Source organism: Schistocerca piceifrons, chromosome 2 (assembly GCF_021461385.2).
Source record: "Schistocerca piceifrons isolate TAMUIC-IGC-003096 chromosome 2, iqSchPice1.1, whole genome shotgun sequence".
In the NCBI taxonomy this organism is placed as follows: domain Eukaryota; kingdom Metazoa; phylum Arthropoda; class Insecta; order Orthoptera; family Acrididae; genus Schistocerca; species Schistocerca piceifrons.
The window spans coordinates 593,623,408-593,641,076 of NC_060139.1; the positions used below are offsets into that span (position 1 = coordinate 593,623,408).

Genomic DNA, 17,669 nt, shown 5'->3' on the forward strand with positions numbered 1-17,669 from the left:
GATTGCCGGGTGTCTAAATGAATAGACTAAACTTAAGATCATAAGTGCTCTGTGATTTAAGATTAAAATTGCGTGTTAACATTTGAGAATCCCCATGTCAACATCCAATACAAACGAAGAGCTAACTGGTTTTTCAAGAAGCATATTCTGTAAGTAAAAAGTTAGACACGTTTGGAAACATTTGCACCTATCACGAAACTTAATCTTCCACACTGTCGCAAGGCATCACTCCATGATAAACTGCGTACTGCTTCAGAATCTAATTCTGCACACGAAAATCCTGTACGTCGCAACCCCTCCTCCCCTTGTTGGCCGGATACTGATGTTGAAAATTCCTTTCGCGATCAGGATTAGATCCTGCTACCTGTGGGTCAAGAGCCACGGCAAAGCCGTACGATAGTGATCTAGGGCACGGTGGCAGGATTATTCCGGGGCGTTAATTAGGACAGCGACTGACATTAAATGAGAAAACTGAGCAGAAATTTTGCACTTGCTGCCAGAGCTGACTAGGAAACTTCGGTGAGACCCACCTGTTGCCTGGGCCCCCCAGGCGGTGACCATGACGTCGACGCCTTCAAAAGTGCTGTCCACGTCTGAGTACCGCGGCAGCGCGGCAGGCGTCACGTATTCTGCAACAGAGGTGGTAAGGGCGCGTGCAGAAGAAATCTGAGTATTTGAACATTGATTGTAAACACCTCTGTAGATTATGGATCTGATTTCTCCACCTCTCTGTTTAAGAAAGTGGCAGTAGGCCGTTGATACAATTTACTGGGCGGCATTCAGCCGTATTCTGTCATAGTCCCACTACTGCTCTCGCTCAGTTAATGATATACCATTTTAGTGGAATAAGGAAATGGAATTAGACTTTTGATCAGATGGTGCAACTATTGTTGTCAATCGAAGAAAAGAAACTAGACAAAATAAACATAGAAAGTAAGTCATTTACTAATTTATGAAGGTTAGTAATTTATTTTGCACAAAAGGCCTTGCTGAAAACTTTGAAAAATACTAAGTTTATTCACTTTTGCAATATAAAATGTACCATATTTCCAATTACCAACCAGAAATTATAACACTCTAGAATTTTCTAACTTCTTGCGTCAATATATTCAGTAAAGCTTCAGCTGAGTAAATGATATAACAGACCTGCTACAACGTTTAGTTACAGCTTGAATGGGCATGAAACGAATTTTCAAGTTTAGGTTCATAGACATCAATAAGTTTATATTTTATTCAACTTTGCAATACTTTTAAATATTACTTCACTTAGCCAAAATGCATTCATTAGACAAAATACAGGGCGTTTCAAAAAGAAAGAGCAGATTTCAAACATTTATTTCTCAAAAACTACAAATGATAGAAACACAATTCAAACGTTTCTTGTCAGAGAAAGGTTCAAAGTTTTTCAATGGTCCGCGCAGAAGTTCCATGCAAATCCGCAGTGGCGCTGGCGTTTGTTTGTAGGAAAATGGCGACGACACCACAGGAACGATCATTTTGTGTGCTGCAATTTGCAAAGTTAGAGTCCATTGTTGGTGTGCAACGTGCATTCCGCCGTCAATTCAACAAACAGCCGCCTCGTCATAAGCAAATTTATGAGTGGCATCACAGATTCGTAGAAGATGGTTGCATCTGCAAGCGAAAAAGCACGGGTCGTCCACGCACATCGGATGAAAATGTCGAGCGTGTCCGTGCAGCTTACGAAAGGAGCCCTAGAAAATCCACGGCACGGGCAAGTCACGAACTAAACATGTCTAAAACAACGGTATGGCGCGTTCTGAGTAACCGTCTGCACATGAAGCCGTACAAACTGCAGTTATTGCAAGCATTGCGTCCTGACGACCACAACAAAAGGTTCGAATTTTCAACTGCAATTCTACAGGACATGGAAGAGGACAATTTTGCCGAACGATTAATTTTTTCAGATGAATCAACGTTTCACATTTCTGGTAAAGTTAATCGGCATAACGTACGAATTTGGGCGAGTGAAACTCCGAGGGACGTTATTCAACATGAAAGAGACTCACCAAAGGTTAACGTCTTTTGTGCAATTTCGGTAAACAAAGTTTATGGACCTTTCTTTTTCATGGAGAAAACTATCACAGGAACCATTTACCTGGACATGTTAGAAAACTGGCTATTTCCTCAACTTCAGGAAGATTCAAATCACTTCATCTTCATGCAAGATGGCGCCCCACCACACTTCTCTGAACCTGTACGACGGTACCTAAATAACACCATTCCAGGACGGTGGATTGGAGGAGCAGGAGCACAAGATCAATGTCATCGTCTGTGGCCTCCCAGGTCACCAGACCTTACTCCCTGCGATTTTTATTTGTGGGGGTACATAAAGGACTGTGTTTATGTCCCACCTATGCCCGCTACTCTTCAAGAGGTACGACATCGAATTGTTGCGGCCGTGAATTCGGTAACTAAAGACCAGTTGCGTCGTGTGTGGCAAGAAATGAGATACCGGTTTGATATTTGTCGTGTAACAAATGGTGCTCATATTGAGGTACAGTTTTGATATTTGTTGTGTAACATTTGGTACTCATATTGAGTGAAGGACCGTTGGAATTGTGTTTCTATCATTTGTAGTTTTTGAGAAATAAATGTTTGAAATCTGCTCTTTCTTTTTGAAACGCCCTGTATAATAATGAGAATTGTGTGGCGGTTTCGCGTTATGTGATAATTTGATAGCAAAAGAAACATTCCCAAATACTGTAATAGAAGCAAAGTAATCCGCTTTTCCCTCTAGTTAGACTGACACAAGAAAGAGTGAAATAAAACTCTTTCGCTATTTTCCTACAGAAATAACTGTGACAAGGAAGCAACAGTTTTATCCAGTGTGTATTGAAGTTCTTTCTCCTTGTATTTCTTACATATCATAGAACGACTCTTGAATAAGAAGTTAATTACGGACCTGTAAATGGACAGTATGAAGACAAGGATATACTCATTAACTGTATGTACAACTTTTGTTTAACTGACATATTACACATCAAAATGTTCATCGTGAATATGATCTGTTGTACATATAGCTAAATTAACTACTTGCTGAAAATGAAGGGACGCCAACGGACTTGCCGCACTGGTCACACCGGTTCCCGTCAGATCACCGAAGCTAAGCGCTGTCGAGCTGGGCTAGCACTTGGATGGGTGACCATCTGGTCCGATGAGCGCTGTTGTCAAGCTGGGTGCACTCAGCCCTTGTGGGGCAAACTGAGGAGCTACTTGACTGATTAGTACCGACTCCTATCGCATAAACCTACATACGTCCGGAGAGCGGTGTGCTGACCACATGCCCCTCCATATCCGCATCCAGTGATGCCTGTGGGCTGAGGATGACACGGCGGCCGGTCGGTACCGTTGGGCCTTCATGGCTGTTCGGACGGAGTTTGCAATGAAGGGGCAGACCCTTTATAAACTTGCCGAAACTTACAATGAACTACCATTGGCGTTAAAAAGTTGGAAACAAAGAATTCTACGACGACACTGTAGTGTAGTTTGCCAATTTTATAGAGAACTGCTTTAAAATGTTGTACAACAAATATTATCCCACAAATCAAATTGACATTTGACTGGTGTTATTCTACAGCATGCGCCGGCGCAACAAAAACAAAGTATCATTTATGTTAAAGCCTTCTCAATATGAGGCGGACAAATATTCTCCTTGCCCTCTTAAATTTCCTACAAAATGAGATACCATTGTTTTAGATGATGGTCTTTGACGACAACAAAACGCTGAAGGAAATGCATATAACACTTGGCGACAGATGGACAGGCGGCATTGGCCACGGCTACTATCCGCCGACGTCAAAAATAAGCAGAAGAGACGAACTCTTGGCAGTCATTATGAACACTGACACACCACATCAAGTTTAAAAATAAAATACGGCTGAACAAAGGTATGTGGTGATATTTCAGTAATTGTAATCGAAACTGCCAGAAATTAGCAGTGTTTAAATTTAATGGTATTACTGCATAACTTTTCAAGTCGATTTTATTACTGTGCTTTTATCATAAATTCTGCATTGAAAGTAAACAACTTCTAGATGCTATTCAAGGACTCAAAACGAAGAATGGGACACCAACCAGGTTAGATTTCAGCTTCCTTTGGGTAACCGGCAAGCTAAGTTGAACTCTGAACTTGCCTTCCCACTTTCACTAGGTAGCTAAATGTTTTCAGATGCGAGAAGCAGAAGGTCACGCGGAAAGCTGTGAGTGATAGAACCACCAAAAGTAACATCGAACGTTTATTACAGAGTCGATGTAACACAGAAACAGTCACCGTTTTATATACAGTGGTGTTCATAAGCAGCTACTTGTATTTGTCTCTAAATAACGTGTAATTGAAATACTGTGTGAAACTATAATGATAGATGCGATACATACGGTTGAAGAAGACTCTTCCGGGCACACTCAGGAGTCCGATGTTGTGCCTCAACGTGGTGGCGTCATAGCCGGGGTGCTCCAACCCTGAGTTGGTCACGATGACCACTGAGTAGTCGTCCGTCGTTACCAGGTCAATTACTCCCAGGTATATGGTCCACTCCATGTACCTGCGGCAATTGCGGTGTGTGTTAGCCGGAAACAGGGCCCAATACGGCAACAATGTGGTAATGTGAATCAAAACAATACAGCATGAACCAATGGGTGTGTGTGTGTGTGTGTGTGTGTGTGTGTGTGTGTGTGTGTGTGTGGTCTTGCTCGACCAGTAAAAATAATAGTTGTTTACGAACTTGTGTTAGCAGCGATGCACTGCTTCTACTGCACTTGGCACTTGTAACCTGCAGTTTGCGCAAGTTCTTTGGTGAGAGCTAATAATTTTCTCGCTATCGTGTTGTTAATCAAAGTTGCAGGTGATCCCAGAAAGTGCAATGTAAGTAATAGGGAGAAAGGAGGTAATATAGAAGGTTCTTTATAACGATAATCTCTGATACTTTTCTTGAAAATGTTTAGCGAGTCACTCTTGGTGATTCAGGTGGAAAAGTTTAGTGTTTTTCACCAATTTTTTTTATATTTTCCCATTTATTCCTGTAGAACATATTAAGTTCCGTTCAGCTCTATATTTAGTCTGGTTTTGAAAAAATGCATAAGGCTATATGTTGCGTTATTGATGATGTCGCTATAGAAAGAAACGCCAGTGAATTCAATTATACTTGTAGCGATAGGAACAAAATCGTTTATCATTCTTGTTTCAGCTTTTCACTGGGTAAACAAACTTAAAATGGGAATGAAAAACAGGAATACAGTTTCCAGAATCATGAGACCAGCTATTCTCACTGAGACAGGGTGCCCACACAAGAAAGAAAACAGTTGGTTTGTAGTTTTGTGCAAGCTGAATTTAATAGCTTGTTGCAGGATGCAGCTATCGAAAGAACGAAACAGTAGTTGGCGTGGAATGAATAGGGAAGTCCCCAAATAAGTAAGCTGACGTGGTGAACTCCAGTATAATGTACAATATTTTCTAATAATATCGGGTTGTATAAGGTTTTATCAAATCTGAGATCAATCCATTCAATAGCTTTCCTCTAATTAATTGAAAATCGCAACATAAAATTATCTCAGTATGTTGAGATAGAAGGGAATAGCTCAGAAACTTAAATCTAAAGAGTATGGAAGGTTTTAATATTAAAATTACTTTTGTGTAAAATATATTAAGTTATGTTTAATTTTGTTAAGAATTCACTGAAACTATTAGATTATGTGCAATATTAAGTAATCTATGATACTCCGAAATGGCAGATTGTATATAAATGATGTAATCAATTAGACAGAGTATTCTACCTAGAGGGTAGTTATACCTAGGAACGCACGATGTTTTTTGGTCGGTACTTCACCGTAGCGACTGATTTTGGAATCATTTACAGGAAGGTACTCTAGAGATCGTCATAAGCAGTTTCCCCCGTTTTCTACACACGTAAGTTGTTATTAGACATCAGTGTGTTTCGCAAAGAATTTGTAAATATTTAACGTTCTAGACATTTAAGTGCTGTATAACATATCAAAGTCATTTGGAATATATTGCTAATTCTTCAGGTACAGAATTTTACGGTGACTAAAATGCTATATATTTCAGAACTATTTATGGCATTGGACAGTTAAGTTATACTTCGTCGGCCTTGCGCCATCGTATACCTCGAAACAGAAGAAAATCTCTACCATGATAGACATGATATTTGCAAATTTGACCCGTCTTGAAAATGGCAATTTGTGTTTGTTGCCAGTAGCATCTGTTTCAACAAATTTTTTGACTTGTAGCTGGTTTTTCATAATATTTGTGCATAATTTGATTTCTCTTACTGATTATTAGTGTGCGGTAGAGTAATAAGGTAACAGATAGACGATCAAATAAAATATTTACGAGTTTTTCTCGACTTCAAACTATTAAAATTTCAGTCGAATATTTTTTTCTTGGTAGATGATCATGTTGTAGCGTGGAACATTTAATTTTTCGAAGTAATTTTTGTAACTTAAGAAAAAGACTTACAGGATATAAAAAGTGATTGCCATCACTTAAAAAGGCAATAACAAAATACAGGGTGTTCATAAATTCCCGTTACAAACTTCTAGGACTTAAAGAGGGGTCTCATTAGACACTGAATTGGAACCCATGTCCGGAAACATACCATTTACGTGCTACAGCCATTTGAAAATATGATACTAAGGAGACCACATTTGCAAGTAATTCACTACGCCTGACCCAGTACATAGCTTGTTTTACAATTCAACTCATTTGTAACAAAAGAAACAAAAAGGAAACTTAATCAGTTTTCACAAACACTGTTTTTCACAGTTAAACTTCCATTTCGGGTGTGCGGCGTCTCCTTGAAGCTCCAAAGTCACGTCTGCTGAGGGTAAAGGTACCCATTTCTCGAAGCTGTTGCATAATTGTGTCGAAAAGGGTATGCGACGGAGTCGAGCGTTGGCGTTATGGCAACGAGCAGCTCTTCCATTACAGAAGGATCATGTCGGTTTATTTCACAAACGTGTACTCAGTTACGTTGCTCTAACAGTCACGGACACGTGATTGAGGCTCGAACCAGGTCAGAGAGGGAGGGCAGACGTCAAATTACATCAGCCGATCCGACGTGAGCACCTCCACCATGACTGCCATGTTGCATACCTACCTACCAAACAAGTTCTTAAACGTCTGTAGCACGAAACGGTACGTTTCCGGACATGGTTTCCTATTCTACTCGCAAGGGAACCTCGCCATCGTACCCCCCTCAGATTTTGTTATAATTTGGTACAGTGGATAGGCCTTGAAAAACGGAACACAGATCAATCGAGAAAACAGGAAGAAGTTGTGTGGAACTATGAAAAAAATAAGCAAAATATACAAACTCAGTAGTCCATGCGCAAGATAGGCAACATCAAGGATAGTGTAAGCTCAGGAGCGCCGTAGTGCATGCTGGCACGGTAGCTCAGCGTGTTCAGTCAGAGGGTTAGCTGCCCTCTGTAATAAAAAAAAACTGAGTGGAAGGATCAACGACGAACTGAAACGGGTGTCCTGCGACATCCGCCCCGAGCAAATACAACGAAAGGAAAAAAAAAAAAAAAGTGCCGTGGTTAGCGTGAGCAGCTGCGGGGCGAGAGGTTCTTGGTTGAAGTCTTCCGTCGAGTGAAAATTTTTACTTTCTTTATTTTCGCAAAGTTATGATCTGTCCGTTCGTTTATTGACGTCTCTGTTCACTGTAATAAGTTTAGTGTCTGTGTTTTTCGACCGCACCGCAAAACCATGCGATTAGTAGACGAAAGGACCTGCCTCTCCAATGGGAACCGAAAACATTTGATCGCAGGGTCATAGGTCAACCGATTCCTCCACAGGAAAACACGTCTGATATATTCTATACGACACTGGTGACGGCATGTACATCACATGACAGGAATATGTTGTCGACCCACCTAACTTATACACTTGGCGAATTGGTAAAAAGATTCTTCTACCTTGCCCGATTTAGGTTTTCTTGTGGATGTGATAATCCCTCCCAAAAAAGTGATGAAAACATAACGGACGGAGAGATAATAATTGTCTGAAAATAAAAGTTAAACTTTTCACTCAAAGCAGACTTGAACCAAGGACCTCTCGTTCCGCAGCTGCTGACGCTAACCACGGGATCACGGCGCTACTGAGCTCCGACTGTCCTTGATGCTGCCTATCTTGCGCATGGACCACTGAGTTTGTATATTTTGCTTATTTTTTTCATAGTTCCACACAACTTCTTCCTGTTTTCTCGATTGATCTGTGTTCAGTTTTTCAAGGCCTGTCCACTGTGCCAACTTACAACTAAATCTGAGGGGGGTGCGATGGGGAGGTTCCCTTGTCAGTCCCGTCAACAAGTCCTAGATGTTTGTAACGAGAATTTCCGAACACCCTGTGTATTAATCTTCTATTACAGGCCTGGTAGAGGGGGAAATCTAAAAAGTATAACAAGGAAGAACACTCTCACCCTAATATGTAACAAAGACTGAGGATGTAGAATTTTTTTATGCAGGCAGAATAGATCAACGAAATTTGATCTGTGACCTCTTCAAAAAAGTGAGTCTTCTTTGTTTTTGCAGTCGATGCTGTGGATTTTTACTGTACATATACAGGGTGAACATTAATAAAACCGAGAACCTGCAGGGACGGACTCCTGACTCGAAATAGAGGATAAAAGGTCCTATGAACACGTGTCCGGAAATGCAGCGTTGCCATGGTAGGTGGCGCTGACGAATGAAGGTCCCTCTGACCACATACCGTGTGTTTCTCATATCCTGCAGTCTGTGCGATTGACGCAGCGTACTGTAAGCGGCAGAATGGTCTGGTATTCATGTGGGGAACAAGCGATTGGTGTTTCTGTACGGCCAAGCCGATGAAAACGGTCGAAAGGCAGCACGGGTAGACCAAAACAAGAAAACAAGCATCCTCATAGACGCCAACCACATCACAAAATATTTCAAGCTCTTTTTGGGCGTTTGTGATATCATGGATCCTTTCAAACAGGAAACCTGGAAGGAGGCGGCGGACTGTGCGTACACCAGATTTGGAAGACTGGATTCTACAAACTTCCTGGCAGATTAAAAATGTGTGACGGACCGAGACTCGAACTCGGGACCTTTGCCTTTCGCGGGCAAGTGCTTCGAGTCTCGGTCCGGCACACAGTGTTAATCTGCCAGTAAGTTTCAAATCAGCGCACACTCCGCTGCAGAGTGAAAACCTCATTCAGGAAACTGGCTTCTACAGTTTATTGACACGAATCCTAGTACAAGCTCCAGCTCCTGCCAACACGGTGTAAGCCCAAGTACGATTATGTTTATGCAACATGACAACCGCTACCATCCCTATCACCTGAATTCCCATGGAGACCACTTTTAACATCTGTTGTGACGTGGGTGCGATGCAGGGAAGATTTGTTGTCGCTGCACGCCCACTGTCCATTTCCGGACACATGCTCATAGGACCTTTTTTCCTCCACTTCCAGGAATCAGTCCCTGCAGTTTGTCGGTTTTATTAACGTTCATCTTGTATACAGTCCGCATCTATCTAAATGAAAATGATACTAGGTTATTGAGTTGTAGGGTGTGCTTCCCGATATCTTAGTCCTCCTTGCACGATATTTCGGTGACGCGACTCTTCACTTTCATGAAGTGCTGCCTGACTGAACTTCGGATGGAGCGTTAATTTGTAACCTCTGACTTCCCGCTCCGTCCGCGCCATCTGGTGTTCCCAGTGACCATGTCTCGCATGCCAGTTCCCTTCAATAAAGCGCTGGTCTTGCCAGACAAATTAAAAGTGGGTTCAATATCCCATCTCCGATAGAGAGTTTTAGGACGTTTGCTGTGGTTGTAAGCCAACTGCCGCAACTGGGATGCTTCACTACCACATCGCTGCTGGTTATCTAAAAGAACCGAGGCCGGATCACGAAGACCCTACTCCACTGCGTAGAAAATGAAAAAAAGAAAATTGGCGTGTACGTTCGATTCTGAACGAATAACAGCTACTTTTGCCAAACTTCCTCATCCAGACAAATATGCCATCTAAGAAGCGAGCCCACGCCACTTAGCAAGAACGTTAGTCATCCAGTTGGGAAAAGTCACTGTTCCTCTTCTACTCACAACCAGTGATTTAGCGATAATATATGAATGGAGTAAATTTGATTGTTCTTCAAATCAATAATATTGGCCTGTTGGAGACTCATAACATGTGCACAGTTCCGTCTAGGGATTAACTTCATGTCTAGAAGAGGATAGAAAATAAAACTGTTTCTATAGAGTTAATTTTTCTCGTCTCAGTACAGACGCTGACAAGATATACTTTAATAAAACATTTTAATACCCCGTTGCGACAGAAGTGATTAGAGACGCCTTTGAACTCGTGGTTTCAAATATAGAAACAAGAATGAACGTCATCTAACGATGAATTTTACCTCTGAGAACTGGTAAATACATGAATAAATAAACCACCAGATAAAACATTAGTGGACCCTTGAGAATCACGCGAATATCGTGTAACACCAACATTAGCCTCTAAAATGACCCCCATACTGAGAGGAACACAGTTCATAACTTTTCAGCTGACATGACATATTCAACTGAATTCACTTATAGATCAATAGCTCATGTAGAGCTATCAAATTGCTAGATGTTAAGTACTACGCTTCATCCACTGTTACGAACAATCCTAGACAGTTTCTGTGGAATCAAAATTGATGATTTAATGAACCAGTTGAGCTGTGAGAGGGTGCCTATGTATTCGACAGACCAGGTGCATTTGTTCTAAGATCCGTGATCATGTTTTCTCGCACTTACAGGCGATAGATCGAAATATGGAAAAACCGCGAGAAATGTGTGCTTCAACCAAAATTCAGATGCTAGCCAAACTTCCAGGTGCGCTGTTGTAATGGCCACGAGCGGCACCTGTGCGTTGCTCTCCTTACGCTGCAACTGCCAGTCGTGCTCACAAACGTGTTCTGTGTAGTTGTGAATGCCTTATGGCAGAGCTCATTCTATTCGCACGTCCGTAAATTGTCGGTGCTCCTGTGTTGCGTACTTCCGTAAGTAAGGTAGCCGAAGTGTTTGGTATATCGAAGGTTCACAACGCATACAGGAAATGCGGAGATACATCTTCCGATAAGCCACAAAACGCACGAATGTGTGTGTTGAGTGAGCGTAACCGATGATTATTGAACAGGATTGTGTGAAAAAATAAGAGGAGGTAAGGCTGCAAAAGACAATGAAGAACTGAATGTCGCACTCGGGAATCTTGTCAGCACCAAAACAACAGATAGCGAGGTCCGTAAAATAAGAATTGCAGGGTGGGCTGGAATTCCAAAACCACTCTTCAATGATTGAAACGGCCGTAATAGAAAAACGTGGTGCCGAAGCCATAAAACCTTAACTGTGGAGCTATGAAAGAATGTCGTTTGGTCGGACGAGCCCTGTTTCATACTGTTGTTTCCAACTTCTGGCCGATTTTTCGTCCCAAGAGTGAAATATGGTGGGGATTCAGTGTTGATTTGGGTATTCAGTGGGCCCCATGGCTTCCGAAATGTCAAACTCCTTCCAAGGGCTGTGTGTCCATTTTGTACGATCGGTTCCATCCCATGGTACAATATTTGTTCCCGAATGGTGATGCTGTGTTCTATGACGACAGGTCCCCTTGAGTCTTTATAGAAGGATGCGTGATCGTTATCCATCTCCATCATCGTTACCGGACCTTGCCGCTAGTTCGCAAGAAATAATGGTATAATATTCCATTTAAAACTGTACAGGATCACTACTTATCCATTCTGAGACGAACTGAAGTTGTTTTGGATGCCAACGTACAGCATTACTCTTCATAGCGTGCTGTTTTTCGTGTTTCCATACTTTTCTCCACCCCGTGCGTTTCCATGGTTGTTCCCGTCTAGTTCGGCTAAAACCGATACGTCTCCCGCCCATAACCGGGTGCAGCGTTTGTGCGTGGATGGTACACGCTGTACTTTTGCTACTGACGATATAATTTGTTCCATTTATCTTGGCCTCTACAAATAATTTTTTCCCTATATATAGGGTGAGTCGCGTAAGACGTAACACCCCCATCATTCCGGGGTCGATTGCACGTATCGGCATGCGGTTTTCGGCGAATCATAGCGGACTATGGGGCACATACGTTGGTACATGCACAATAATCACAACGTTTATATTGTCCGAGATAATGAGGCAAGTACATGTTTTTTAAATGGGACACTATACTTTTTTTACCATCATTCGAACGCTCTAGAAAAGACGCGTATAGTGCTTTAACGCATGTTGCTATTGTGATTCAAACTTTGCTTAAAAGAGGGCGGATGAGGATTTACCTACGTAGCGTAGGCCGTGCATGCTGCATAGAGCACGGATACTCGGCCCGCGGGTCGCGCGAGGCGTGTTTACAGTCTGCAGCCGCTTCCGGCCGCCTCGACCTTCAATCGTACAATATTTCCCAGCGTCTTTTAAGCGAAGTTTGAATCACAATAGCAACATGCGTTACATCACTATACGCGTCTTTTCCAGAGCGCTCGAATGATGGTAAAAAAAGTACAGCGTCCCATTTAAAAAACATGTACTTGCTTCATTATCTCGGTCAATATAAACGTTGTGATTATTATGCATGTACCAAAGTATGTGCCCCATATTCGATTATGATCCGCCGAACACCGCTTGCCGATACGTGCAATCGCCCCCGGAATGATGGGGGTGTTATATCATACGCGACTCACCCCGTATATTAGCTGCAAGGGGTACATTAGCCAGCATGATAGCCTTTTATGTAACTTTATTCGTTAAGAAGAAATGGACAGCAGTACGTCTTTTTTAAGTAGCACTCTTCTGAACGCCTATTCCGAAACATATCAAAATGTAGCTTATTAGCAAAACTTACGCTCTTAATAAAAAAAAAGATAAGAAAACGATGCACCACGTAGGAAGTATCCGAATGGAATGGAAATCTTTAGATGTGACGTACATGTAGAGACAGACAAATGATTACAGTTTCAAAACAATTGAATGATTTATTGAAGAGAAACAAGTCAGTAAAGTGTTGTGTTGTTCTTAGCATGAGTTACTTTAAGTTAGTTTAAGTAGCGTGTAAGTCTAGGGACCGATGACCCCAGCAGTTTGGTCCCTTAGAAATTCACACACATTTGAACATTTGAGTAAAGTGTTGTTCCATCTCTCGCCATTATGTAAGCACTTATTCGGCTTGAAATTGATTCATAGAACTGTTGGATGTCCTCCTGAGGGGTTGTTGTTGTTGTGGTCTTCAGTCCTGAGACTGGTTTGATGCAGCTCTCCATGCTACTCTATCCTGTGCAAGCTTTTTCATCTCCCAGTACCTACTGCAACCTACATCCTTCTGAATCTGCTTAGTGTATTCATCTCTTGGTCTCCCTCTACGATTTTTACCCTCCACGCTGCCCTCCAATACTAAATTGGTGATCCCTTGATGCCTCAGAACATGTCCTACCAACCGATCCCTTCTTCTGGTCAAGTTGTGCCACAAACTTCTCTTCTCCCCAATCCTATTCAATACTTCCTCATTAGTTATGTGATCTACCCTGAGGGGTATCATGCCACATTCTGTCCAATTGGTGGGTTAGATCGTCAAAATTCCGAAGTGGTTGGAGGGTCCTGCACATGCTCCAAACGTTCTCAGTTGATGAGAAATCTGGCGATCTTGCTGATTAAGGCAAGCAGTAGAAACTTTAGCCACGTGCAAGCGGGCATTATCTTGTTGAAACATAAACCCAGGATGATTTTCCATGGAGGCCATCAAAATGGAGCGGAGAATATCGTCAACGTACTGTTGTGCTGTATGAGCGCCGCTGATGACAACCAAACTGATCCTGCTATGAAATGAAATGGCGCCCCAGACCGTCACTCCTGGTAGTAGCACCGTGCTGCGACGGCCGCTGTGGTCGAGCGGTTCTAGGCGCTTCAGTCCGGAACCGCGCTTCTGCTACGGCCGCAGGTTCGAATCCTGCCTCGGGCATGAGTGTGTGTGATGTCCTTAGTTTAGTTAGGTTTAAGTAGTTCTAAGTCTAGGGGACTGATGACTTCAGCTGTTAAGTCCCATAGTGCTTAGAGCCATTTTTTGAGTACCTTACTGCGGGTGACAGGTTGATATCCCACCGCTGTCGGGGGCGTCTCCAGATACGTCTTCGCTGATCACTGGGGCACAGTCTGAAGTGGGACTTATCACTGAAGACAGTTCTACTTCAGTCAATGAGGTTCCAGTCCGCGATGACCAGCGATGACCTGTCTGGAGACGACCCGGACAATGGTGGGGTACCAACTTGACTGTCACCCGCCGTGCGGCCTGACAATAAAGAGTGATGGTCTGAGGTGTCATTTCTTTTCATAACAGGAACCCTTTGGTTGTCATTTGCCGAATTTTTCAGGCACAGCGGCACGGCGGCAATATTATACACCCCACTTTGTTGCCCTTCATGGCAAGCCATTCTGGGCTTTAATTTCAGCATGGTAATGCCCTCCCACGCACAGAAAGAGTTTCCACTGCTTGTCTTCGTGCTTATCAAACCCTACCTTGGCAAGCAAGGTGGTCAGAGCTCTCCCCAGCAGAGAAAGTCTGGAGCATATTATGTTCAGGACCCTCCAACCAGTCAGGGATTTTGACAACGTGACGCGTCAATTGGACAGAATTTGGCACGATATCCCTCAGGAGGACATCCTACAACTGTGTCTATCAATGCCAAGGCGAATAAATGCCTGCATAAGGGCCAGAGATGGGACAACATCTTATTGACTTGCTCAATTGGTTAAGGTTTTTCTCTTGAATAATCATCCGATTTTTCTGAAACTGTAATAATTTGTTTGTCAGTTCATCTACGTCACATCTACCAATTTCCGTACCATTCGGTTAATTTCGTCGTGGAGCCTCAGTCCTTTTTTCTTTCTTTCTGTGGACTTACGAGTAGATGCACTGGCCGGCGGTCAGCAGCCAGCCGTCGGTGATGAGCGCGGCGCCGCACGCCGTCGTGCCGGCCACGTTGACGTACGCGGCGAACGGGAACTGGCCGCGCGCTGCCGCCCCGCCGCCCACGATGCGACCCGTCCTCACGGCCGCGCCGTCTGCAACAGGTGAAGCTCAGTGGACAGCACGGCTAAACTGAGTAAAGGCGTTCAACCTCCAGGCATTTATGATCCGTGCTGCCGCACAGTTACTATTGTCGCGCCACGGAGATTTCCGATGTCAGATGGGTAAAAGGGACTAGTGCGTTTGCGCATCCCGAATAACGAAATCCAAAGGGCAAAATTCAGCCGTCTCATTCTTATATGGTAAGTAGGCCAATTTTGACAATTCATGTAGTGTAAGTTGCTGTGACTTCTCCTGGTACGTTGATAGTAGAGATAATAACGATATATCGATATACCAGAAATGCCTAATAACTCTAACGTGCATATACTGTTACTAATAATTTCATACATGTAACCACTCTTTTTAATATATCCTTTCAATTCTTGTTGTTGTTGTTGCAGTATATGTTTAGGTCTTCCATCTTAAGACAGGTTTGCTGCAGCTCTCCAATTCAGCCCACATCCATTTCAACCTGTTTACCGTTGTCAAGCCTTGATTTTCCTCTGGAAATCGTATCACCACACTTTTTTCTAATCACAAATCAACAATTCCTCTTTGCACCAGGGTGTCTTATCAAATAACGTTTACTTTTGGTCAAGTTCTGCAAACTATTTTCTATTTGATATTCTAATTTTTACTGGGGATCACAGTCATCAAGAAATTTCTAAATGACAACATTTCACCATTTGACTGTAACTATGTTTATTTCGTCCACTACAGTGATTTAAACTTTGGAGCCATTTTCAAAAATGCTTCAAATGGCTCTGAGCACTATGGGACTTAACATCTGAGGACATCAGTCCCCTAGAACTTAGAACTAATTAAACCTAACTAACCTAAGGACACCACACACATCCATGCCCGAGGCAGGACTCGAACCTGCGACCGTAGCAGCAGCGCGGTTCCGAACTGAAGCGCATGGAACCGCTCGGCCACTCCGGCCGGCGGAGCCATTTTTGACTGCTATACATCATCCCTCAGTACACGTCAAACGTGTCACGCCAAAATCTACATACATCGGTCTGTACAGTTGTTGTCAAGTGATCAGTGCGTACAAGTAACTTATAAAATGGGTGTCCTTCATACTTGTTGTGGGGGTACTACAGCCGTCACCGCATCCCGCACCTCTGTTGTCAAATTCCTCGACCTCGCCATCCTTCCTCATTCTCTTTCATTCCTCTTCTCTCCATCGCTTCTTGGATACCACTTAGCCGCATCCTTCGTGGTCTCCCTTTTCTTCTCCGTCCAGAAGGTTGCCATGAAAGTGCTCTCTTGGACCATCTGCCCTCATCAATTTTTTGACGAGCCCAAATCATTCTAGATGTCTTTTTTCTATTTTATCTGTAATACTATAATGAGTTTGCATCCTTTCTCTTATTTTCTCATTTTTTACCTGGTTCTCAAACGGTCCATTTCTAAAGCTCTATGTCTATTTTTATTTCTTTCTTTGAGTTCCCATCAGTCACTTTCATAACCTGTTATTGGTTCCGCGATGGGTTTTATACATGAATTTTAACCTTTAAACACATTTTTGATGTCCAAAGTACAGGGTTTCGTTTGTGGATAGCTACCCTTCTTTGCTTGACCCGTTGTTGTATATCTCTGTCATATCTTCCGTCACGTGATAGGATACTATCCAGGTACATTTCTGTCACATCTTCCGTCACTTGATAGGATACTGCCCAGGTACTTTAATAACGCGTCCGTCACTGTCCCTCTTCTCGGCTACATAGATATTTTACCCTTTCAAAATTAATTTGCAAACTCCACTTTTTATTCTATTCCAACAATTTCCTAAGCATGTAAGACATATCCTTTTCGTCGTTTTCTGCATAGCAAAGTGCGTACATACATTGATTCCCTGCTTCAATCTCCATGCCTTCGCCTCTTCTTAAAGGGTGTGGGAGACAGAGAGCATCCTTGCATTAGACTTTTAGTTATTCTGAAGGCCTCTCTAGAAATTTCATTCCCTATTTTAACGACACATTCTCCTGTCTTGTAGAGATTTATGATACCTCTTACATAGCGTTTTGGCTGTCCCTTTGACCACAACACCTCAAACAACAGCTTTCTCGATATCTATGAAAACCAAATGACTCATTAGATTCCCTTCCAAATGTGTATAAAATCGTAATTACATCAGTATTCTTATCACAATGCATCAGCTGATAGAGAGAAATCAGCTGATTGTGGTAGGCATAAAGATTTTCGACTAAGAAATACATCTAAATTAAAGAGAAGACTTGGCTATGGACGCCAGCTCAAGAATTTTTTCTCTAGTTCTATGACAAGATCTTCCACAGCCTTCGTGATCTCAGTATAACTTGTCTGACGATCGAAGTGAATGCCACTGTCTGTTGAGAAGGAATGAAGTGGACTCTTTGTATGCTATTCCTCTTTCCATTTGGTAGGTAACCAACGAAGGTAATATACATCATGCTTCTGGCGAATTCTAAAAGGGATTAGACACCCAGTGCCTTAAGAAAGTCGCGGTCTGGTGTTGGGACGAAGAAAGTTCCGTGTCATTAATTGAAAAATCGCAATCGCGGCGTAAATAAAGATA

General features: G+C 42.6%; 1 protein-coding gene across 1 annotated transcript in view; it reads right to left on the minus strand.

Annotated features, from left to right (window-relative positions):
• Positions 1-17,669, minus strand: part of LOC124775622 (elastase-1-like) — a 35,807-nt gene that overhangs the window by 13,621 nt on the left and 4,517 nt on the right. The window contains exons 3-5 of the mRNA XM_047250451.1: positions 14,940-15,099; positions 4,396-4,562; positions 531-629 (exon numbers count right to left, since the gene is read on the minus strand). Of these exons, the coding sequence (XP_047106407.1) occupies positions 531-629; positions 4,396-4,562; positions 14,940-15,099 (426 nt within the window). The remainder of the gene's footprint in view (positions 1-530; positions 630-4,395; positions 4,563-14,939; positions 15,100-17,669) is intronic.